Source organism: Falco cherrug, chromosome 7 (assembly GCF_023634085.1).
Source record: "Falco cherrug isolate bFalChe1 chromosome 7, bFalChe1.pri, whole genome shotgun sequence".
Taxonomy (NCBI): Eukaryota; Metazoa; Chordata; class Aves; order Falconiformes; family Falconidae; genus Falco; species Falco cherrug.
Window position 1 is genome coordinate 70068608 of NC_073703.1, and position 23757 is coordinate 70092364.

The 23757-nt window shown below is 42.1% G+C and overlaps 1 protein-coding gene across 28 annotated transcripts in view; it reads right to left on the reverse strand.

Moving 5' to 3' along the window:
* Positions 1–23757, reverse strand: part of MADD (MAP kinase activating death domain) — a 76917-nt gene that overhangs the window by 10298 nt on the left and 42862 nt on the right. For 15 of the 28 annotated variants that reach the window (XM_055716963.1, XM_055716957.1, XM_055716955.1 and 12 more), the window contains 13 exons: positions 22325–22378; positions 19187–19284; positions 18779–18862; positions 16076–16234; positions 14257–14365; positions 13633–13695; positions 13117–13237; positions 11808–11913; positions 9235–9345; positions 8158–8265; positions 7910–8074; positions 6571–6643; positions 4815–4921 (listed from right to left, as the gene is read on the reverse strand). In XM_055716963.1, the coding sequence (XP_055572938.1) occupies positions 4815–4921; positions 6571–6643; positions 7910–8074; positions 8158–8265; positions 9235–9345; positions 11808–11913; positions 13117–13237; positions 13633–13695; positions 14257–14365; positions 16076–16234; positions 18779–18862; positions 19187–19284; positions 22325–22378 (1358 nt within the window). The remainder of the gene's footprint in view (positions 1–4814; positions 4922–6570; positions 6644–7909; positions 8075–8157; positions 8266–9234; positions 9346–11807; positions 11914–13116; positions 13238–13632; positions 13696–14256; positions 14366–16075; positions 16235–18778; positions 18863–19186; positions 19285–22324; positions 22379–23757) is intronic. The other 13 variants (XM_055716966.1, XM_055716962.1, XM_055716959.1 and 10 more) reach the window with 3 other exon arrangements.

A 23757-nucleotide genomic window follows, 5' to 3' on the forward strand; every position in this document is an offset into this window, starting at 1 on the left:
GAGTAAACAAGTCAATAACAGAACATTTTCTTTATTGCACTTAGTTTCCTTTTTCTATAATATTTTCTGTAGGAAGTTTTTGCTAGTAGTCTAACGTACAAAATTCAGAAACTCAATAGAAAGGCTCAGGCAAAACAAGGGTTGTTTTGTCTGGTAACAGTAAAGCTGCCCAAAGGACTTGAGTGCCCCAGGTGCGCATGATCTGAGCGTTAGAGAGTGCTGCATCGCCACAAGAGTCACGAGCAAGATGAGAATTTATCAGGTTTGTCACCATTACAGTAAGTTATCCATTTTCAGAAGACATGAATTGATGGGCAATTTCTTGCCATATTCTTTAAGGGACAGAGATGCTCTCCTCTCACTCAATCAGAAAACAAGCATAAAGGAAATAACAATTACTTACCCTGGGGAAACTGCGGTTCTTCAAGACAGAGCATTCAGTGTGGATCCTACTGTAGGTGGGCATGTGCCTGCTGCATTTTATTAAACTTCCATCTATTTTTGACACAGATGAATTCATAATAGGGACAGAGTGACTGAGTCCCAATATTGTAACATAATTTGTAGATGTAAACTCAGAATAATCTGCCAATGCCACAGGTACACTGGATTCCTCCCTATTCCAAAGGACTTCTCTGACCTGCTAGGCACAGATAGACTTGAACATTTTTTCTTCTTAAACTTTTGTGTGCTGCTGGCATGGTGAGACAATTTGTGAACACTAAAGACAACTATCATGTGTCAATAACAGGTTGGCCCACCACGCATCAGACATTTCCCGAGGAATTCACAAGACAGTATGAAAGTATACACACTGCAAATCAAGAGCCTTCAAAAAGTTTCAGGAAAGCAAGCACCATTCTAACACTGAAGCAGCATGTTCAGTCTTCTCAGGTAAAGACAGAATAGACTCCATTTATCTTCCCCCCTCTCCCACAACAACAAAAAAAAGGTGGAATCCCCTCTTCTTATGTTCTAAATTAATTATTCCTATGACATCCAACCAAGTAGAGCAACAGAAATCCCTTCTTTCAGTAAGATGCTGGGAAGAGGGCTGGGATCAGGGTCTATATATGGAGTAAGGAAAGGCAGATGAAGAGAAAGCTGTGCCTGGTGAGGTCCCGTAGGCATTTACTGGTTGGTATCCCTATCCAAACTCAACAGAAACAGAAAAAGCCATTTTCAACACAGAGAAATGGCTATAGGAGCCTGGTTTTAATCATGCTCATATACATATTCTGAACAACAGCTGCCCTAGAGAGCAATTCATACAATTTATACAAAAATTGGAAAGCACAATTCATCCAGAATAGCAGACCTCTTATTAACAAAGCAGACTGCTTGATGAGTGTTAGAGTAAGAATGCAAACATCCCTTAGCTCCACAGATTATGACATTGGAGGGGATTTGTTTTTGTATGGTGCAACTAGTAGGAGTACTTTATGTAGCTGCTACAGTTGTCCATTCTATACACATCCTCAAATGGCAGACCTCTGGTATCTGTTTAGACACTTTGTTTTGAGAGGGAAAACAAGGGTATGTCTTAGGTCCGCTAAACCATACTGAATGCCCTTGCCAGTTGGCAATGTAAACCTAACAGACAAAGAATTAAACATACTGAATAAATTAAGTGTATTTTCCAGAACTGTACTTATTTCAATATCTATCTTCAGTAATCCCAGAATCCCAGAGCAGCGCAGGCGGGCAGCGCCCCCCGAGCCCCCAGCCCCATCCCCCCCCCACAGGCTGCACCATGGCCCCGCAGAAGGAGCCTCCCCAGCCGCTCTGGGCAGCCCGGCCCAGCGCCCCGCCACCCGCCAGGGACACACGTTCTCCCTCCTGCTCAGAGGGAACCGGCCGTGTGGCGGTTTGTGCCCGGTGCCCCTCGTCCCGCCGCTGGGCACCGCTGGGAAGAGCCTGGCCCCGTCCCCTGGGCACCCGCCCTGGGATACCTGCAGCCATGGGTGACATCCCCTCTCGGCTGCTCCTCTCCAGGCTGAACAGCCCCCGCCCGCTCAGCCCTTCCTCCCCGGGGAGATGCTCCAGCCCCTCACCCCCTTCGCAGCCCCCGCCGGCCCCTCCCCAGCAGCTCCCTGTCCCTCTGGAACTGGGGAGCCCAGCACTGGGCCCAGCGCTCCAGATGCGCCTCCCCAGGGCAGAGCAGAGGGGGAGGACCCCCCCCTCCACCTGCTGGCCACGCGCCTCCTCATGCCCCCTGGGGTCCCAGTGGCCCCTTGGCCACCCGGGCACACGGCTGGCCCGTGGGCAACCGGCTGCCCCCCAGCACTGGCAGCCCCTCCCCCACAGAGCTGTCCCCCCCCAGGGCAGGGCCCGGCACTGGCCCCGGCACTGGCTGAGCTCCATGGGGTCCCCCTGCCCAGCCCCCCAGCCCCGGGGTCCCGCCGAACGGCAGCGCAGCCTCTGGGCTACCGGCTGCTCCCCCCATCCTGTACCACCCGCAGCCCTGCTGAGGGGTCTCTGCCCCCTCAACCACGGCGCTGATGGGTAAGGTGAACTGGACCAGACCCAGCACTGACCCGGGGATCACTGCTGGCTACTGGCCTCCAAGCAGACTCTGCCGCATTGCTCGCAGCCCTCTGAGCTCCTCCACCCAGGCAGTTCTCAACCCACCTCACTGTCCACTCAGCTAACCTGTCCTTCCCATGAGGATGTGACGGGAGACAGTGTCAAAAGCCTTGCTGAGGTCAAGGTAGACAACTTCCACTGCTCTTCCTTCATCTACCCAGCCAGTCACTCCATCACAGAAGGCTATCAGACCATGATTTCCTGGAATGGAAACTCAGCTGGCTACAGCCTCATTAGGTGATGAAGAGGAGGAATAATCTTTCAGGTGGGGGAGACAGCTGGCATACTTCCTGGTTCTGACCTGCACAGGCTGTCTTCCAGAAGAGATGCAGTAATTCTCATTACAGACAGCAAATTAGAACACCATTCTCTGAAGGAAAGCCGTGGTAAAGCTGATACTCCAGGAGTGCTGGTGACAGCACAGGACTCACTATCTGTGGTACGAAATTCAAATGGTAACGGCCCTGACAGTCTGTAACAATGATCAGTACTAGGCTTCTCTAAGGTTTCTTTCAGAATGTCATTCCAGTCTTTCAAGGGGCAGGGGGAAGCAGCTTTGAATTTAAGGCCAAGGGTAAGTTCTAGGATTTGGAAGTTTCCCTTTTGGACAGATGCATGTGTGCTCACTATGTGCTTGACACTGAATGCCTTTCTTTTGTGAAGATGCCTGTTACACTTCAGAAATCATCATGATGATGATGTGGCTGCCATCTTATGTATCTTTCCTCTCTGCAAATGCACATACGCCTGGCTGTTTAAGAAATAAAAGTAATCTCCATAGACTGTTCAAGAGATGAGCAGTTTGAGCTCAACATCATTTTCAGCTTTGGCAGAAGAAAAAGGAGAAGCAAACAGAACATCCCCTGTGGTGGGTCTTTACCTTAGGACAAAGAAATTTCTATTACATCCAGTCTCTAATGATATCAAACTGTTGCTTCAAGACCAGCATTTAATTTTCAAAGGCTTTAGACCTGCCAATTCCAGTAGCTATGAAAATTCATTCTGTACTACCAACGAGTTCCTCTTGCAGTTCTTCCTATTTCAGCATATCCAATAAAAAATTAAAATCTATAACTAAGTCAGGTAGACTGTTCCATCACAGAGTGGGTTTGAAATAATACAGCAGGTCAGCTGCAGTCCAAGTTCTACTGTAGCAATGCACAGGAAGAAAACTGAAGGAGGTTCCCAACTCCCCACTCCTTTTCCTGGCACATATGAACTCAAAGAGGCACATGGTGCTGCTGTGACCTTGGGAGAAGTATTAAAGATTCTGAGCTTGTGTGTTTGAGATGCACGTGCACTTCCAGTGGGATCTACACTGATGTATCCTCAAAGAAGAACAAAGCTTGTGTGGGGAGAAAAGTCTAGTCAGGAGGAAAGGAAAACACACTCCACTGAGGACTGACAGAAGCTTTTCTTTCTCTCTCTCACACACACACTCTCTCTCCCCTAAAAAGTGATTCTACTGTCTAGCGTAGCATGCATTTAATATCATATGCAAAACAAAAAAACACAAAGCAAAATAAAAACAAGGATCAAAGGAAGCAACAGAAACAACATCCAGAGAAAGGAAGAAATGACAATTCTAGTTGTGTTTCCTCTATACCCACAAGATCTGCTCTTTGGAAAGAAAAAAAGAATCAATAATTTTTTCTTATTTTTGTGAATTACAGCAAGAGCCACTTAGCCATTTTATTTTCATACTAAATTCTACAGGTGATTTCTCAAATTTTAAAGCGTGACAGATTAAAAACGATGCAGAAGGTTGCCCTCTGCACCTGCAATATTCAAACACTTTACCTTTACGGCTGACTGCTTATGCCATTTGATATGTTCACAGTGTCGGGCATTATGGCAGTTTGGATGACTACTGATCACTGGTTCTGTCCCTCAGTATCCTGGCTACCATCGTTTTGTGCTTACACAATTCAGACCACCAGAAACAAGAACTTGAAACCTGTATCAACAATTTTCTTCAGTTGATTACAGTTTTCCTGAGGATATTTTTTTTCAGTTTATTTTTACATACATACATATTTATATATATGTGTTTATATTTTTATATGTCTTTTCTTATAGATAGGTGTGTTTGAGTGAATATCCATATGCTTTTTACCCCCCTCAGGCTATCCCTTGTCCTTGTTGATACTCTGGGAAGAGGAAACACATATACAGGCGTGCTGCAAAAAGCTTCATGCTCACAGGCTTCTCATAGATTTCCCTCATACCTGACTGTGCATAAACTTCAGGTTAATTCCTTCCAGTGTGACCTGAAGAAGACCTCCTTCACCAGTTTTCATATCCTGCACAGGGAACTCACCACCCAACTCAGGGCCTGTGATATGTTAATGAAAAAAAATTCAAAGAAACAAACAAAAATATCCGGGGGGGGTGGGGGGTGGGGGGGGGAAGAAAAGAAATCCATCAGCCAAGTAATGATATGTGGAAGGGAAATATAAAACAATACAAACATAATTTCCATTTGATGTGTATAGCAAGATGACACTACTAAGAACAGTAGGGGCAGCTCAGCACAGCCCAGTCACTAATGACAGCCGCCTGAGAACCACTAGAGTTTTAAGTATTATAACAAATCTCAGCAATGAAAGTATCAACATGGTTAAAACAATGACAAGTTAATAGAGGGCATTAATAGATGACAATCTAGGCATTTTCATCTAGTTTCTTTTGCATCATTCAGTTTGGCTAGAAAATGTGAAAAATTATCTTTTGTGCAGAACAAATGAACTCTGTAGAATGGCTCTCAAACACATTTTCAATACTACATTATCGCCCAATTCTTAAAGTAGTTTTCAAAGGCACTTTTGCATCCCCTTCCCTCAGTGAATGTCCAGTCCTTCCTCCCTCCTCAAATTAAACTGGACTAATGGTAGGAGGAAGAAAATGGTAGCTTCTTCCAAGCCCCAGCAGCTAGCTGAGGGTTGAACACCTAGGACGCTAGATTTAAACACAAGTGATTTTCTCAGTCATGCTGGTGCCAGTTATGAGTATAAAATGCAGATCTCTTAGATCTGACATTAAGACACACCTAAAATAGGTCTGTACCTCTGAGCATGGCTCCCAGAGACCTAGCATCCACTTGAAAATAAAGGAATAGTTGCAACAAAAATCAAACGTGAAAACATGAAACCACAGTGATGTTACTCTGAACCTGCAAACAAACTCCAGCACAGGAGAAACAACCACCTCATGAAGGTATATAAAAGCCACCTTCACGTCTGTTACCCAGGTACAGCACCTGCTGCTCTCTGGGGACCTAGAAAAACGGAAAACTGCCTTCCCAAGAACTCAATCTCCTAAAACTGCAAATCCACTTTTCTGGCGGTTTTTGACTCAACAGGAAAAGGAAAAGGGTGTTTGCCAAGGAAAGTTTCACTGGTGTAATTACGCTATCCTGTCCCGGACGCCGATGCAAAGCTAAGAAGCAGGTGTACGCTGGAGAAGGTACACTGATACACGGGACACGGGGGGCATTAACTGCGCCTCTTGGCCTGCACCGGCGGTATCAGACTTGCCCATGAGGAAAGGTTTGTGCGTGGGAAGCCTGCGGAAAGCCGCAGATTCATCACTGTAGATTCACTAACAAACAAGCGTATTTATTAGCCTCCATTCTCCACACAAAGTAGTTCTGTGTCTCAGTCAGGACTATAAGGAGTAGCCAGCATGAAGGGAGAGTGAAGCTGAAGGTGCACAGTCTTTTCTAGTTATCATTTTACTGGCAGCTAGTCCTCCTTACATGTAACTCTCCTTTATACAGGTGTTTCCGTTTTGTTTGTATTTAGAGTGAGGTATATGGGGGCAAGCTAATGATAACACTAAGTCTGCTACGTACACACGGCTGTACAAAGCTACCCTAAGATTTCCAAGTAAAAGGAGATTACGTTAAAAGAAGTTATGAATATAAAAAAAAATTGCTGACTGCAGATTAAACAACAAACATATCCAACAAGCAAAATCTTGTACCTGGTTTAATGCTTTGCTGTCTTGCTGCTGCTCGCTCCATACTGTCTTTCACACAGTAGTATAATTCCCGACACTAACATATAAAAGAAGAAGAATGCAACGTTATTTTTCTAAATGACTAATGAAAAGAACAGCAAGATTCTAAGATTCTACAGAAAGAACAAGCCCCGTGTGGTGCATAAAGACAACAAGCCTACAGAAGTTCAACCACAGCTAATTACTAGATGGTATTCATATTTACTTTTCAAGTTGTCAGAGAAACTATTTCATACCATTTCATAGCAGAAGCTAGTGAAGAGTTCATGGCTTGGCACAAGCTCATGAGCAATCTAATCAAGTTTACTCACTTTCCTAGTGTAGAAAAAGCCTCAAAACAGTATCACAATCTCTCTCTTTCAGTTTCCAGCAGTCAATGTTACTGGTCATGCTCTGCTCCTACGTTCTATCTTTTTGTTGTTCCTATCAATTTCCTTATGCCGTATTTTTCTATTCATCTTCCTCCAACTCCCCTCTGTAGTATCAAATAATAGTTAAGCCATAATTCTCAGAGTAAAATGTAAGAAAATTTTCTATCCAAAGCCCAAGATACATGCCATTACTTTTCCAAGTAACTTCTGTAGCACACTGCTTTTGTCTTCCTTCCCTTTGTATTCACACCCACGTTACAAAGTCCTGGTCTACATAAAATGAATTTTTTGAAGCACAAATCTCATCCCTTTATACATCTCAAAGATGATAACCTTACAATATATTACTTGCATTTACAAACCTTTACCTTTTGTCTACTGGTCATTGTGTAGGAGTTACTGGAGTTTTCCTAGTAGGTTTAAGCTATTTCTTTATATTTGCTATTAATATTAGTGGAGAATGTAGGTATATGTGAAATAAAAGTCAAACACGGGCCCATGGAGAAAAGTTTTTATCAATTTTGTCAGTTTGGGTTTGGCATTAAAAAAATGACAATTAACTCAATTACTACGACATTGTTTTATTTAGCTTTTTCCCCATGAATCTACCACCATATTTTTTCTACCTTTATAAGCCTGCAAGCTCACTCAATATTTAGTAATACCAATGCTTTCCTTCTCACCAAAAAACCCAAGTAAAAGCTACACATGTAATTTCTTAAATTACATCCTGCTGTACTGCTGTCTTCAAGTAAGTGACAAGGCATAATGTCACTGTCAGGTGTCTGTGCTGTTAAACAGCCACTGCCATTCAGTAACCACTGCTGGAGAGAGGTGGCTATTTTTTGATGGAACATGGAATATCACACCAAGGGTTTGTTTGTTCTATGCAGTTTTCCCGCAGTATTGTGTGTATTCAACGTGCTGCGTACCTTCTTGGTGTAGAACTTGTTCAGTTGTGTCTCCTGACCATTCCTCCGCCAGAGGCACAGCACTTTTGTTTTGGGACAGTAAGTCATGTTGATGAGTTTCTCATACCACCACCGCTCATACACAGTTCCAATGTTGCTTCTCAGCACAATGCAATCATCACATACCTGGGGGTGCGAAATACTGCATAAGATTTCTAATATTATTTATCGAATGCTACTAACTGCATTAATATTATTCTTCGCTCTACCTCCATGAAAAATATGTCTCCTGTTGTGTCTGTCCCAGCATGTACTACAAAAGTCTGCTTCTTGATGTGGCGGCTGCCACTGGGTCTTACAGGGAGCTCCCGTCCATTCTAGGAAAAAAACCCATAATCATTAATGAACTTTGAAATCAGTTTCTCCTGACCTGTTGAAAAAAATGTCCATTAGGTGACACTAGAAGCATTTGCAACAAATAAAAGAAAAAAAATTTAACACAGCTGATCAGAGGCAATTTTAAACAAAGTCTTAAGCAAGACACTCTAGTAAGTTTAGTTTCAACATGTGTGACAAGTTTAGTTTCAACATGCGCGACTAGGAGAGCTACCACAGCGTACAACGTTGACGCTGGTACCACACTCAGTATGGGACAGCGAAGTGTCTGCGTTCTGGCAGCACTGCAGTAAAAACCTGGTCTGCTTTTTCCCAGTTAACTGTAAGGTAATTTTGTGTCCTTTCTGCGCATAAAACTAAGTTCCAAATGTAAAAATGCTTTGAAAAATTAGCTTTCAAAGGGCCTAACTTGCATCCCCCCTGGTGACGGCTGTGCCAAAAGCTGGCTAGTTTTATTAACTTAAGCGTTAGCCTATATTCTTAGTGAGCATTACAGGCTGCAAGGTTTATATTCTGCTTGGCAGCTGATAGAACTGGTTTTGTATAGAAACTTGCTGCAAGTCTTATAATGACCTAAACCTGATAAAATACTAAACACTTGTTACAGTTGTAGTAAGAATAAAGGTTCCCACCCACAAAGGCGATATTAAAAATCCAGCAGGGTTACTGGATTAAAAATACAGCAGGTTAACAGAGAACTGTGTTACTGAAGTGTCTTGTTTACACATATATGTATTACACTTCTAATTGATAACTGTATAATATGACAATATTATGAACAGGGTCATACAGTCACAGGCTTTATTCTATACATGTGAAGGCAGTATTTAATAATTCAATTTAATTATTTTTAAATTAGTGTTGCAGGGCATTTATAGAAGAATTTTCAGATAAGTATTTTCCTCCACTGTAGCTCCCACAGATACATCACTCATCACTGTTTTACTTACCAGATTAGCAAGTTTGTCTAGAATATCATTTATTTGCTGGCTGTGCACCAATCCAATATGTGATTTTCCCATTAGACGACGCACCTTTTTCCTGATATCATTCTTATTCACCTAGAAGGCAGATATAAAGACAGTTACTCTTCTCTATTCACAGGCAGCAGCTCCTATCTCCCAGCATCAACATCATCTTGGTTTCCGTTGCTCAGACAGCAAAACAACCGATCTCCAGCTCAGCCATTCTGGGGCCTCTTTAGCCCAGCACCAGCGGTACGAGCAGAAGTTGCACGTACACCACTTCTCCCAGCTACTGGGCAAGGGATACTGGGCACAACAGATTTCCTGCCTACTCTTGCACAAGAGCAGCAATTCCACTACCCTCCACTTCCAAATCCTGACATCAGAAGCCTCAGTTCTCCATGTTGACATGTATGTGATGAGTCTCATCTGCCAGCGTAGCTTCTCCACCTCTTCCTCTGCAAAGAGCTGACTTAGTCAGCTGTGGAGCCCTCAACACAAGAAATATTAACACAAAGGCATGGTATCTTTGAGAATTCTCACTCTTTCACAGTCCGTTTCCTGGTCACTGGGCCAGGGCTCTAACAAACATTTCCAGATAGTCCTCCAACAGCAGCAGGTTGCTCCTGAAGACAAGCTGCAGGGAAGATCAGAAGCAAAAACATTTCTGCCTCAGGTGCCATTTCAAAAGGCTATTATGAATTCCAGCCACTGACACTAAAGGCTTCAAGACAGCATGCTCACCCCTGGGCACTGACTCCAAGCTAGACTGGATATTCTTTTTAATTATACTGTGATTATGACCTTAATGCTGTGGAGCATACAAACCAAACTCAACCTTGCTTCCTTCCTTTGGCAAGAATTCTCTGCGCTTAAAGAAAAGCGTTGTATTTTTCAATAATAATTTAGGTAAAAACTACCAGGCTCTGCTATCCCAAAACAAGAAAATAAATTAAAATACCAAGATGTTGGGTTTAAAGCATTATGTTTCCCTTGTTAGTTCCAGGGAATTCACCTCTCCAGTAACACAAAACCTTCCAAATTTGCAGTTTCTACTAGAAGCTGTCCTAAGATGAGATATCTTGGTACAGTCTTTAGTCTCTTAAAGCCTTCACTCTAACTGCTTGAAAAAAATCCTACATACAAATAACACATAACAAATTCTAGATCCACCATCTTTCATCCCAAAACTGATAATCGGGGGGGGAAAAGTAACCACAATAACAACAAAAAATGCAACCCTTGACAACCCTTCTTTTGCTCAGTTCTTCATCCCATCCTCACTCCTGAGCATCTCTGAAGATGCACTGAAAGAAACAATACTTTCCATCACAACTCTCAGATTTCCTGTATTCCCTTCTCTTCTATAATCGATAGGCCAGAGTGATATAATTTTCAAAGGCATAATATCCTGCTCGCCACCTTATCCCTTTCCCCCAGGAAACTGCTCTCTTGGGGATCTGATTATTTTCACATCAAAAGACACTCTTACCCTCTGGGACTAACTCTATCAACATCTCTCAGGAGACAGCCTTTTGAAACCAGTATTATTTGCTCTCCTCTTTTGCATCCGTTGATGAAAGTAGCTGCACTGGTTATTATTAATTCTACTTTAAGTGTTGCAGCAATGCAAGACATAATGGCCAAATCCTCAGTCTTCTCCTGAAATAAACTAATTCCAAATATACTCAAATCCCATCTTAAAACTTACCTTCACATTCCATTTATGTCAGAAAAAATGAGCACCTTCATTCTCTCTCCCCATTCCCCTGACTCCCTCCAACCCATAAACAATTACTACTTCTTCCAGCTGTTGGGTATCACACATTTGTCATCTATGGGATTGTCTCTCACCTCCTCACTCAAACACTGGAAGTTATGGAACTAGCACCTGTGTACGGCTGTTCTCACTGTCAGGCTGTTTCACTGGACAGCACAGTGCATCAAAACTGTTACAGGTAAAACCATGCACCTAAGCTGGTTCTAACCATGACAAAAATTTTTAAAGACTGATTTTCCAGTGACTTTGAAGGAGGATTTGGACTATCTGAGAAATTATTCAGACTAGCAGATATTGCTGGTATCTACCTGCAGCATTAAGGTGCATACAGCCAGCCCACTGAATGAGATAGAAAGGGTTGCTCACTCGTAACAGCAGATTTCATGTAAAGGTATTGATAGGCATATTCACAATCTGCCCACATTTGGAATTTTCAGTTGTGAGGAAATCATATTAGAAGATGCTCTCTACTGAATTTACAACACATAGTCTTAAAAATAAGAATGTCCTCTAAAGTTACAAGCAGAAACAGTAAATTTCTGTTTTAAATGGCAATGTATATGCATGCCCAGGGCATAGAACTGTGTAAACTCGCACAATGTATCTCAAAGAATCTCCAGGTACTGAAGCAATTTTTTCATTAAGATTAGGAGATGTTTTATAACATTTTTTTATACTTCACTGTTCTGAGCGCTTTGAACAGAGATGTATGGTTTCAAGAAAACCCCACAAAATATACTGCTTAAATCTGAGCAGTGATCTATTAAAAAGAAGTCACCTTTATCATAAGCATGTAAGCAATCATATTATGCAGCAGCGTAGCCAACAAGCGGTCCTCATCATCCTCCAAACGCTTTCGATCATGTTCTCCCAAGGAAAGATACCTGCAAGAAGAGCTAGAACTGAAGCAGACTCACAGGCATACTTTGTCCAATTCATTACAGCACTGACAGAGGTCAGAGCACCATTTGTAAAGCATATGGCAGATAAAACCTCCAAAAACACTAAGCCCAATGGGCATTTTCCAGTGAAACACTGTGATCACTAATTAAACATGCCCATTAATTATTAACTAGTCGAAGTAAATAAGATCTGGGCACAGGAAAGTTCTCAGTGGATTGCTGGGCTTATGCATTTCCTCTTTTCTGCAGCTGCAGCTCCCCGCCAGCTGCCACTGCCAGCGGAGAAAGGCAGCACTCAGTGCCAGAGCTACCTGCCTTCAGAGCTTAAATGCAGCTCCAAGGCAGAAGTAAGCTGATGAAGGAAGTACACAGGCACTCTCTTCTTCAGTACAGTAGATAATTTGTGGAAAAAGAAACAGTTTTTAAAGTAGCACCCCACAAACTAGTTCTTCTTTTGGCTACCAGATCCCATGTCACATGATAGCACGCACGTAGGTGGTGGGCAGAGCAGAGAATGATCAGATGTTAATGGAGCTGACAGAGAATAAAGAAAAAAGCAAAAAGCAAGCAGGTAGTGAAGGTTGACATCTTAGAAGTAGTCTAGCTTTACACAACAACACAGGTGTTTCTAGAGAGTGGTTGCCTCATGGGTTTTTATTTGTTTCTTTTAACTACAAAGTGTAAAGCAAAAATACCTGTAAGTGACATTGCATTTTGAGAAGGCTCAAAATGCAGTTTCTGAGGACATTTAATTCTTTCACTTCACGTCAACACACTGATATCTTCCTTTATTCCAGAATATAATCATCTTTCCACAGAAATTGCTTGCTTTACTACTGATCTAGTCCATTCCATCTATTCATACTGTGATTAAGCTTACATAATCTGGAATCTGTATTTTTACATACATCAAACAAACTCTGGAAACATCTGGATACATAAATCATACAAACTCTGGAAACATCCCCTGTCCACAAGGCTTAAAGCAATGTATGCTGCACTGAAGACAGTATTTCGGTATCAGGAGATGCAGGCCAGCACAGAGGAACACTTTGGAATAGTCAGCTATAGCAACAAGGTTTACAAAGTGACAACAGCATGTTCAGCAGAGGTTTTTTTTATTCTTTTTTACTATTTCAGCCCCAAGTGAAACAATGAGGAAGGAGGTCTGGTAAAGAACTTTACCTGTCAATCATCTCCTGAGGTCCCTGGTCCATCCCCATTCCTTCTCGCTCTAGCATCACAGCATCCAAAAAAGCATCCTCCCAGAACTGCATCTGGTCCCACAAAGTCGAACGCTCTTTGCCTATGCAATGTATACAAAAATTGAGCATTTATTCCATTTACTCAAGCCAAATGCTTTGATTAATCCCTGTTCCTTCCCACTCCTTGAAAATGCCATAAGCCAACACACAATTCATCCATATATTAAAGAAAAAAAATAAACTGTTACTTTTAAACCACAAGCAGTATCAACAAAAACAACTGAGCAAAAGTGTAAAAGAGAAGACAAGACATAGCTCTCACACTAATTCACAGCATAATCTTTTCAAACACTTACACAAAAGTACCTCTCATCTCTATTCTTTAAGGAATATATCTTCTTCCACAGACTCTTAACACTGCCCAAGAGACATGAATATCTCACACAAACACAGATCATGGCAAACACACAGAGAAGTGGAAAGATAAGATTATTACTCATAGAGAAGGTTTCCATTGCAGCATCCTCTAACTGGTCCCAGACAGATCCTTTATCCCTACCTGCACCATTCCCAGCAGGTAGAAACGACAAATGGAAAGGATGAAAAACACAGGAAGAGAGAGCTCTTGATTAACAGCAAGTCCAGATGAAATACATTTCAAAAAAGCCAATATACTCCTAATTCAAGGACACACTCAAAGGCCATGAGTATACTGAGTTTAGTAGCACGCTACTCAATGACTTAAGCTGAAGGATCTTTTTTTCAGTATCAGCGATACATTTTAGCCTTCCATGCACAGCTAAGCTCCTTCTCTCCCTTTTCCAATGGTTTAAAGAACTCATATTCAAGAACGTCAAGAGACTTGGACAAACTACATTTTACGTAAACTATACCACTCACACCCCCTCTCTTCTTACTCTTATTTAACCCTCCCAGCAAATTTTTGGCTTTAGTCTGAATGACCTGATGCACCCTCCTATTCTACCAGTATGGACGACATGAAGTGGTTAACATAGTCTTTGGGAATGTAAAAATTCCCAGAGATGTCTGTTTGCCCCAGAGATGACTCCACCTGAACTTGAGTCTAAAAGATCCCCTCCCCGCAAAAAAAATAGTTTACCTAAAAGTCCTTCATAGAGATAGACACGTTGGTTCCCATCCTCTGGACCTCTCCCTGGAGTACTGCCTTTGCTGTCCTTCACACTCTGCTTCAGGTTGTGAGACTTCGCCTGAAAATAACACAAGAGGTGTCAGACAATTGCCTTCTGCGCCCTGCGGGGCTACTTCTTGCAGTCCACTGTTGTGCTTAACAGATGCAGATTGCAAGCTGTACCTCATAGAGCTTCTCCCACAGCTGCTCATAAAACAAATAAATTACTCTGTTCAAAGAGCAAGGTGATACACTTAGAAGCCCAGAGTCAAAGGAAAAACTAAGAGACAGATAGAGAAATCAAATCACAGAGGAAGCAAAATGCTTCCCTGAAGGAAAACAGGCAAAATGAAAAATGCAAATCCCAGATTAAAGGGAAGCACAGTTACACCTCTTCCGTCATCCTCCATGTTTCATGCTGATGCAGTTTGCCCAAATTCTAACAGTAAATCTTTCCCACTGTTTAGGAAATAGCTGAATAACAGTGTCATTGTACAGACTGTGAGGCACAGAGGAAGAAATACGCAGCCTTCTCAGGACTACACAGAAAATGAATGTTCACAAGCAGGATAAGATTACCTGAGCTCTATCACCCATTCAGATTTTACAGGTTTGTCTTTCATTTACCATTCATAAATGTATGACATTACACAAATGATTACATATCATCGGCTCTAAGAACTGTGTGCTGGGACTATCAGCCAGCAGGAACTGTTACAACAAAGCTGGCCCATCTATTTCTCTACCACCAGGCAAACTATGGCGCGATACTTGACATTTGTCGTACACCATGTACACCCATCGTCTTTGTTCTAGCTCTGTTGCAAGGGTTCTCAGATTTCCATTTAGTTTCATTAATTGAGTAGAAAACCACAAAACCCTAAAGTTTAAAAAAAAAATAGTCTAACTCTTTAGTAACTGAGAAGACACCCTCTTGCAGCTAAATAGGTGGACATGGTTACATCATTTTCATGCTTTCAGAAGAAATCTGCAATGGAGCACAATGATTTTGTTTGTTGCTTAAAATTAGAAGTCCTGTAAAGGCTTTTATGATCTTATAAGAATTATAAAATAATGCACAGTGAGACCAATCTTAAGACATTGCAAGTTGTTTTCATATTTGTCTGACAGCTTGATTTAGCCGAATTGAGTACACAATTATTTTCTTGGTAAGATGGACATTAGAGGCTACACCCAATAATCAAGGACTTTAAAAACCAAAATGAACAAGAAGTGCTCCCAGATCATTTGAATTTTGCTGCATACAGATCCCTCAACTAGAAAAATGTATTTTAAAATTATCATTACACTTCAAACAGAATTAATGTTTTAAAGAAACAGAACAGCTGTGAAACCTTCAGTGGGTCATCCCTTTCCTGTATCAAACAGCTGCTCCTAAGAGAGAGTCTGTTCCTCTTAGGAAGGGTAAACGACGCCCATCGATGTTGTTTTGGTCTGAGGGGCAACTAAATGCCCATTTGGTTGGGAGAAAAAATGAATGAGGGAATGAAACATTGTCAGAGCCTGTAACATGGTGTGAGATGTAAATCTACTGTTCTTAAAGAACCATATATTACACAGGAAATGAAGAAATGTACGTGGATCCATACAAAATTACAATATTAAAATATTAAAGAAGTCACTGCTGTATAACCCTTAGAACAGATTCAGAGATCATTTTCCATACATGCACACACATTGAAATGATTACTGTACAAGATTTAGTTTCAAAAAAAAAAAAAAAAAAAAGAAAAGAAAAATAAAAAAGGGAAGTCTGCAATGCCCTTACAAAGATAGAGCTAGTAGCAGAGTTTGTCTCAATTTCACTGTCTGACACAGTGCCTCTGGATCCTGCCAGATTGCCACCGTTCTCCACACTCGGGCCATCACCAGCGTTGCTACTCAAGTCACTGTCTGCTCCTAATGTCTCTCCGGAACTGTTACTAACCTGTGGAGAAAAACAGTTACCTTCAACAGACAAAGAGAGAAAAGTTGTAAAACGTTTCTTCTTAAGGCACAAAACAAGCATCAGTACAACTAAAGGCCACATTTGCCTTTTCCCCTTCAGTAACATTACCTTTTCACCGAATCCTACTCTGCAGGAAAAGATGAAGAGAGACTCAAAAAGCCCTTCCGCGAGACCACAGGCCTGTTCAATTTGAAAGGGATCTGTTAAGATCATCTACAGGTGAGCCCCCCTGCTCAAGCAGGGTCAGCTAGAGTACGTTGGTGAGGACCATGCCGAGCAAAGCAGAATCACCTCCCTCAACCTTCCTAATGCAGCCCAGAACAGCGCTGGCCTTTCTGCCCCAAGGGCTCACTGCTGCCTCACGGTCACCTTGTTGTCCAGCAGGATCCCAAGGTCCTTCCCAGCAAAGCTGCTTTCCAGCCAGTCACCCCCAGTGCGTATTGGTGGCTGGGGTTATTCTTCCCCAGATGCTGGACTTGGCGCTTTCCCCTTGTTGAACTTCATGGATTCCTCCCTGTCCTCCAGCCTGCTGAGGCCCCTCTGAACGCTGGCACAAGCACCTAGTGTGTCAGTCATCGCTCCCAGCTTTGTAACACCTGCAAACTTGCTCTGTACTGTCACCCAGGTCACCAGTGAAGCTGCAGAACAGCACTGGCCCCAGTACTGAGCCCAGGGGTACACCACTAGTGACTTGTCTCCAGCTGGACTTTGGGCCACTGACCACAAGCCTCTGAGCCCAGTCGCTGAGCCAGTTTTCAGCCCACCTCCCTGTCCACTTACCTAACCCATACTCTTGTCAGCTCACCATTGCTACAGTTGACAATTTTGACAGTGTCAAAAGCTTTGCAGAAGCTGAAGTAAACAACTGCTGCTCTCCCCTCATCCTCCACGCTAGCCACCTCACGGCAGAAGGCTACCCGGTTGGTTAAGCCAGCCTGCCCTTTGTACATCTACGGTGACCAGTTCCAACCACCTTCTTGTACTGCATGTGTTTGGAAACATTTTCCAGAAAGACTTTTTCCACGACCTTTCCCAAGGACTGAGGTGAGGCTAGGTGCCCAGATGTTTCTTGTTGTCCTCCATGAAAATAAGAGTGGTATTTGCTGTCTTCCAGTCTTCAGGAACCTCTTCTAATCACCATGACTGTTCAGAGACAATCGAGAGTGGCCTCGCAATGGCACCAGCCAGCTCTCTCAGTGCTTGTGGCTGCAGCCCCTCAGAAACCACAGATTTATGTATATCCAGTTTGTTGAAGCACTCCCTAGCCTGGTCATCCTCCACCAAGGCAAGCCTTTCTCATTGCAGACTTCTCCTCCGGTCTCAGGGGGCTGGGATTCCTGAAGGCTGGTTTTACTGGGAAAGACTAAAGGCAAAGAATGCCCCAAGTACCTCAGTCTTTTCCATCTCTCACCAGCTCCCCTGCCCCATTCAGCAGCAGGCCCACGTCTTCCCCAGTCCTTTCTCTTGCTGCTTATGTACTTGTAGAATCCTTTCCTGTTTCCAATCACATTCCATGCCAGATTCAGCTCCAGGTCCATATTGGCTTTCCTAACCCTATCCCTGCAGGATGAGATAGCAAATGTATACTCTCCTGGGTCACCTGCCCCTGCCTTCCACCTCTCGTATACTTCCTTTCCATTCCATGTCTGATTTCAGTTAGGAGCTCTTTGGCCATCCATACAGGCCTCCTGCTGCCTTTGCCTGGTTACCTACTTGTCAGGATGGACCTTTCCTGAGCTTGGAGAAGGACATACTTGGACATCAACAGCTCTTCTAGACTTCTCTTCTGTCTGGAGCAGTATCCCATAGAATACAATTTCTGCGTCCATTAGAGAAAGACAATCAGACTATTTTTCTTGTTACAGGCTGGGAAAAGATCATGGAAAGCCAGATATTCACAGGAATGCAGCAGTGTAGAGAGAAGAAAAACTAACAACAGCAGTAAGTAAAGTTCCTTGGGTTTTATCCCTGGAACATGCTATATCAGGTAACATGTGGTAGGGAGAAGACTCACTTTTTACTCAGTGCATTCCTGTAACCTTTTCCCTCTAGGCCCTATAGTTGATTGGAAAGCAAGCGGATGTATTTTGATATGATTCAAGTGCTTTAAGGTAATACATCAGAAAGTTTATTCTTGTTTTTAATGCATCAAACAATCTACCCGTTTTGTTCTCAGGTCACATTTTTAAACTTCTATCCTTTATAGATGGTTTATACCCAACTAAGGCATATTTATAAAATTATTGCAAACCACCAGTTCCATAAATACACCAATACATAGGAATACGTAACAGCAACAAGCACCATATATGAAGGATGCAATCTGCTAATGAAGCGCTGTGTACGTCCTGTCAGGCACACACGCTTGCCACCCACTCAGAGGCTCTGGAGAGAGCACTCGGACATAGGTTATGCATGTGTGACAGTATGCAGCTATACCACACAAAATGCAGGCATGAAATGCCCTCCCCCACTTCAGCAAGCAGCGGATCACGTGAAGATTGCACTTTGGGCATATCCTACCACTGTGCTAACTTCAGAATCCTGGCTGGTACTTCGGACCATAACCGCCGGTCCTCCAGTGGGAACAGAGTCGAAATCGCTCTTCTGCAATCAAAACATGAAAAGGACAGGAAGAAAAGTCACATTAGTTTTTATCATAGGGAGAGAACATCACTTCCCAATGCTTTGGGGTCTTGAATGACACGCCTTACACTTCCTTGGTTTATTTAGACAGCCAAATAGAAACTACTGCCTGCATGTCACAAAAGATCACAGGGTCTTACAATTGACAAGTTCACAACATTTGGTCCCTTACAGAATAAGCCTTTCAATAATGCTCAAACCCTAGAAATCTTCCCACAATCAAGTAGCGAATAGAAGAATCCTCTCTCTCACCACATAAATAAAGCAAGCATAGAAGCCACTGACCTGAGAACCTGAGGCCAAACTGAGGCCACTGTCTGCACTGATCTGGGATTTCTTCTCATCCGTTTCTCCCAAATCAAAGTGTTTCACACCTTCTGGCCCTGAACAAAGGAAGAAGTAAATCATTACTGCACCAAGAACAAACAGTATGGCAGAAAGCAGATGACAGACTTGAAAGCAGGAACAGTACCAAGAAAACAAATTTGCTTTCCCATTCCTTTGATTTTTATTTTTTTTTTTATTCCTTGGTACTGTAAACAACAAGGCCAGCAGGACACATCTACCATTCTTCAAACATTACTGTGAATTTCAAATACTCCAAAGGCATAGTCCAGGAATGACTATCACTAAACAGTAACTTTGTTAGCCATTCAAGAGAAAAAGGAGGACACACAACGGTCAAGTAGCTTCCAGTTACACTAACACATGCAGAGCAGTTGCCATTCAACTCCAGGAAGCCACTTCCTTTATTCTTGGCAAAATAAAGGACACCTACTTGAAGTCAGAATCCGTTTTTAAACTGCTGATTTGCTTAAAGTCTTGGACTGAGTTTGTTAGGTTGCCCGCAGCAACTATCTAGGCAAAAATCAGGCAACACATGACAAGAACATAAACAACAACTGGTGTTACACCAGTAAGAATTTCAAGAAGGAAGCTCGTATGATGCTGTACTTTACAACATTCCCCAATTACATGAACAAATGGCTCTCCAGAGTTGGCAATCACACAGGTCATTAGTGAGAGAGGGAATCAGCAAGCTTTAAATCATGCATTCATTAACTTGCCGACCCAAAAACAAAGAAAGGGAAAAAAAGGATAAAGAACTTTATGTTCAATTTCCCATGCAGCTCTAGAATCATATCATCTATTGTCCTCTGATGGGATGGCAGAAGGAAAAGAGAATGATGGCGAGTAGAGCCTGAAAAGAAACTTGGATAAGCACTGAACAAAGTAAATAACAAGGCAAGAAAAGAATGTCTTATAGACTGTACACACAAAGTCACTACTCTCAGAAAGGGCAAGAGACTGAATGCAACACTTCTGCCATATCCATATCTGCCAACTATTCAGTAACAGGAAGACATGATCAGCAGCTGGAATATTTGTATTCTATACCCATGACTACACCCAGTATCTCTAAGCAAACAATGCCACTATGCCTTAAAACCACTGATCACAACCACCTGGGAATTATGAACATGTTTGTATTATATGTAATATTAGAGAGGGTAAGACAGTGAAAAGGAAAGAAAAAGGGAAGGGAGGAGAGAGAGAGAGAGAAGGATAATATACAAAGATTTGTGGGAGTGAGTTTGAGATGGTATGTAAACTCATGAATAGCAAAGCCGTTAAGTGGGCTGTGCAGACCATACTAGCTTACTACTCAACCACCAATTCTCCATGTGAGACGTTTTACAGAAAGTGTTCTTCATTTATTATAGCATTCTGCCTCTGAATCCATATGCCTTAGTTACTGTAAATCAAATCATCCAAGATTCTAACAGAGATAGTATGAACAAATTTTATAGCAAAGAAAAAAAAAAACCTAAAAATAACCTTAGTAAGAATTTAGGACCTTATTTTCCACTGAAGTATACAGTGCTCACTTCTAGAGTCTACTTCCACTCATTCCAACAGCCACCATTTCTAGTTTTGAGGAATGATGCAGCAAAAAGTTTCGTATCTCATTGCTACAACAAGAATACTAAACCTCAGCTGTGTGTTTTAAGCAATTTGAGAGTTCCTTGTCCCAACACATAATTCAGATATATTTCTGGCAATTCCACTTTTAAAGCAAGTGAAACTGACTGAAGCGTTTCAGTTATTTGACAGCTGTGGGCAACAGCCATAACTGAGTTTAAGGAGCACAATAACCACAATCACATTGTTGTCACTATCAGTTTACAGGCCCTTGCAAACCTCTCCTTCTCTTCTTAATGGAGTTGTATGTCCGATACACATAGAACTCTAAAACGTCGATTTATGCCTCCCAGTGTAGGCACCTACCTGAAAGGCCCAGTTTGGGACAGGAGACGTGTGCACGTGCTGTGTGCCTGCCTCACACACTCCCACCTCAGCAGAAGGCAAGTCAGACCTTAAATGTAGGTGCCCCAATCTCTCTGAACCAACTCCAAATGCTCACTTGTACTTAACTGAAGTATTTAACTGAGGAGCCTAAAAATAATATTACTAACAGCAAATCCAGGCCTAGTCAGAATGTCAGGAATTATCACCCATTCATCTCAGCTATTCATCCTCCCCAATCTTCAGTCTGTAAAAGGGGCACCAGCTCTGCAAAGTAGAAACTACACTTACAGTTAGGAAGCACCTACTACATCACGGTTATTATAGACTAATTATTGTCCTTATGTCATATTTCCTTATTTACAACAGTGACAGCCAAAAGAGCAAAACCTGGTGCTACACCTGCAGATAATACATATTCCATATTTTATTCAATATCATATTTCAATAGGTGTTAAGAATTGTGTAGATTTAGACTACTATTTAGATTCTGCAAACAGCCTCAGACTATTTCACTCCTTTAATATGGGATATAAAAAACCAAAATGGGGTTAATTCCTTATTATGCGGCTATTCTCAAACAGCCATCACTAAATACAATTCTTCACATACACCTTCTCTCTCCCCCTCGAAGGTATTTCTTGTTGCAGACTGACTGCGGTCATAAACTGTTCATGGCTGATGCCAGGTAACACAATTTGCCATCCCACAGCTTGAAAGCACAGAGAATTCTTTGTTCAGTAACATCCAATCAATAGATTCATGTCAAAGACTTGTTAAGCAAAACTGGTCTTTAACTTTTAAGAAAGGAGACTGAATATCTTAAAATCCTTCCATACACATCTGATACGGTGAGGATGCAGAATATCTGCTTCCCCTTCTTTGAAGAAGGCAACATTCAGGGGAGGAAAAAAAAGAAAGAAAAAAAAAAAAAAAGAAGAGACATTTGGACACAATTTCCCCAGGGCAAACTGATCTGTTTGGTCTGCTCTATAATGCAGGCTTTTGTGGGTATAAAAACTGTGTGCCATAGATGCAAGCTCACCCTGCACCTGGGGAGTTGGCAGTTATGGGGAGGCTGGAGGAGTCAGTTTCTATGTTTTTTAATTTCCTTACTCGTTTTTTCCAAAGATTTTTGCTTTTTCACTTCCTGGTGCTTGTTCCACAATTCTACTCAAGATGCAGTGAAAGCAGGAGAGAAAGAGAAAGAGTCAGCGGCTGGTCAGACAGGTGAAAATGGGGACAAAAATCTGAAACAAAACCCCACCACTTCAGCTCAAAAAAAAAAAAAAAAAAAAAAAGAAAAACAAAACAAAAAACCCAAAAAAAAGGCAGAAACTTACAACAACTACTGAGTGAAGGGTCAATTAATGCCATTTTGCAAGAAATCAATGTTAGGAATCGAGCACTGCATCACCTCTCATTTACAGACTTCAAATGTTGGAGATGACTTCATACCGTGAACCAATTAAGCAAAACCAGCCATTATGAACACATATAATGCAATTAATCACCTTTCCTGAGAAAGGCCTTTAAGACTGTCACATATTTATTCCTCCAAAATGTAGGCACCACAGAAGCTCTAATCAACAGAAACATTTTAATGTCTCTAGTTTAAGTCAGTCATTGAAAGGAAAAGGCACAAAAACAGCAGCAGCAATTCCAAAAAAATTTAAACAGTAGGTTAACACAATATTTAACCAATATTGTATCTTTAAAAATATCACAAAATTTACAAATAAACCAAGTTATTTTTGACCTGACAGCATTCTCAATAAATGCTTGGCTCTGCCTATCAACCAGTCCCTACATGCAAAAAGCTGAACTCTGCATCCACTTGTTCCTATCAGGGTATAAAGAATGAAAAATAGGGAAGAACAAAACCAAGCAAGATATCAGTCATGCTTAATGCTAATTTCCAAAATTCAATTAGGTGACTATTCCAATCAAGGCAAGGAATGCCATAAGAGGATACAATGCAGAGAAAAGGAAAAAAAAGTCTGACATCTGCATGCACTCTTTTCATTTGAAGCTTAGCCCTGAGAAGAAACAGTGATGAGGCACTTGCACTTCTCCATCACTCACATTCCTCAACCCTCCGAAACGCAGCCATCTTTTCTGCTCAGAAACATCAGATCATTCCAGGTGCTGGCCTGCTGGCCAAGGGAGACGGTACAAGCTGACATGCTGAACTGACAGAATGCTGGACACTGTCCTCTCTCACTAGCACAGTTAAAGCTGGCAATGCTACAGAGGAAGATACTCTCAGAAAAGCAGCAAAGGGAAGGGAAAAGTACAACAATCTTTTATTGCTCTTCGAGGAAGCTTGCCAGGCAACTAAAGTCACTAGAAGCGTGTCAGAAAACCATCCCATCCCGCAAATGGCAGAAATCAGGGCAAGAAAGGCTCCAAAAAGTTCTCTTTCACAAAATGTCTCTTGAAAAAAAGAAAAATTAAAAAAGCATAGTATTATGATTGTGTAGGAAAGCTCCAAAGTATTATCATTAAACATTTTAGGAGCAAGGCAAATGTAGCAAGGGAGAAAAAGC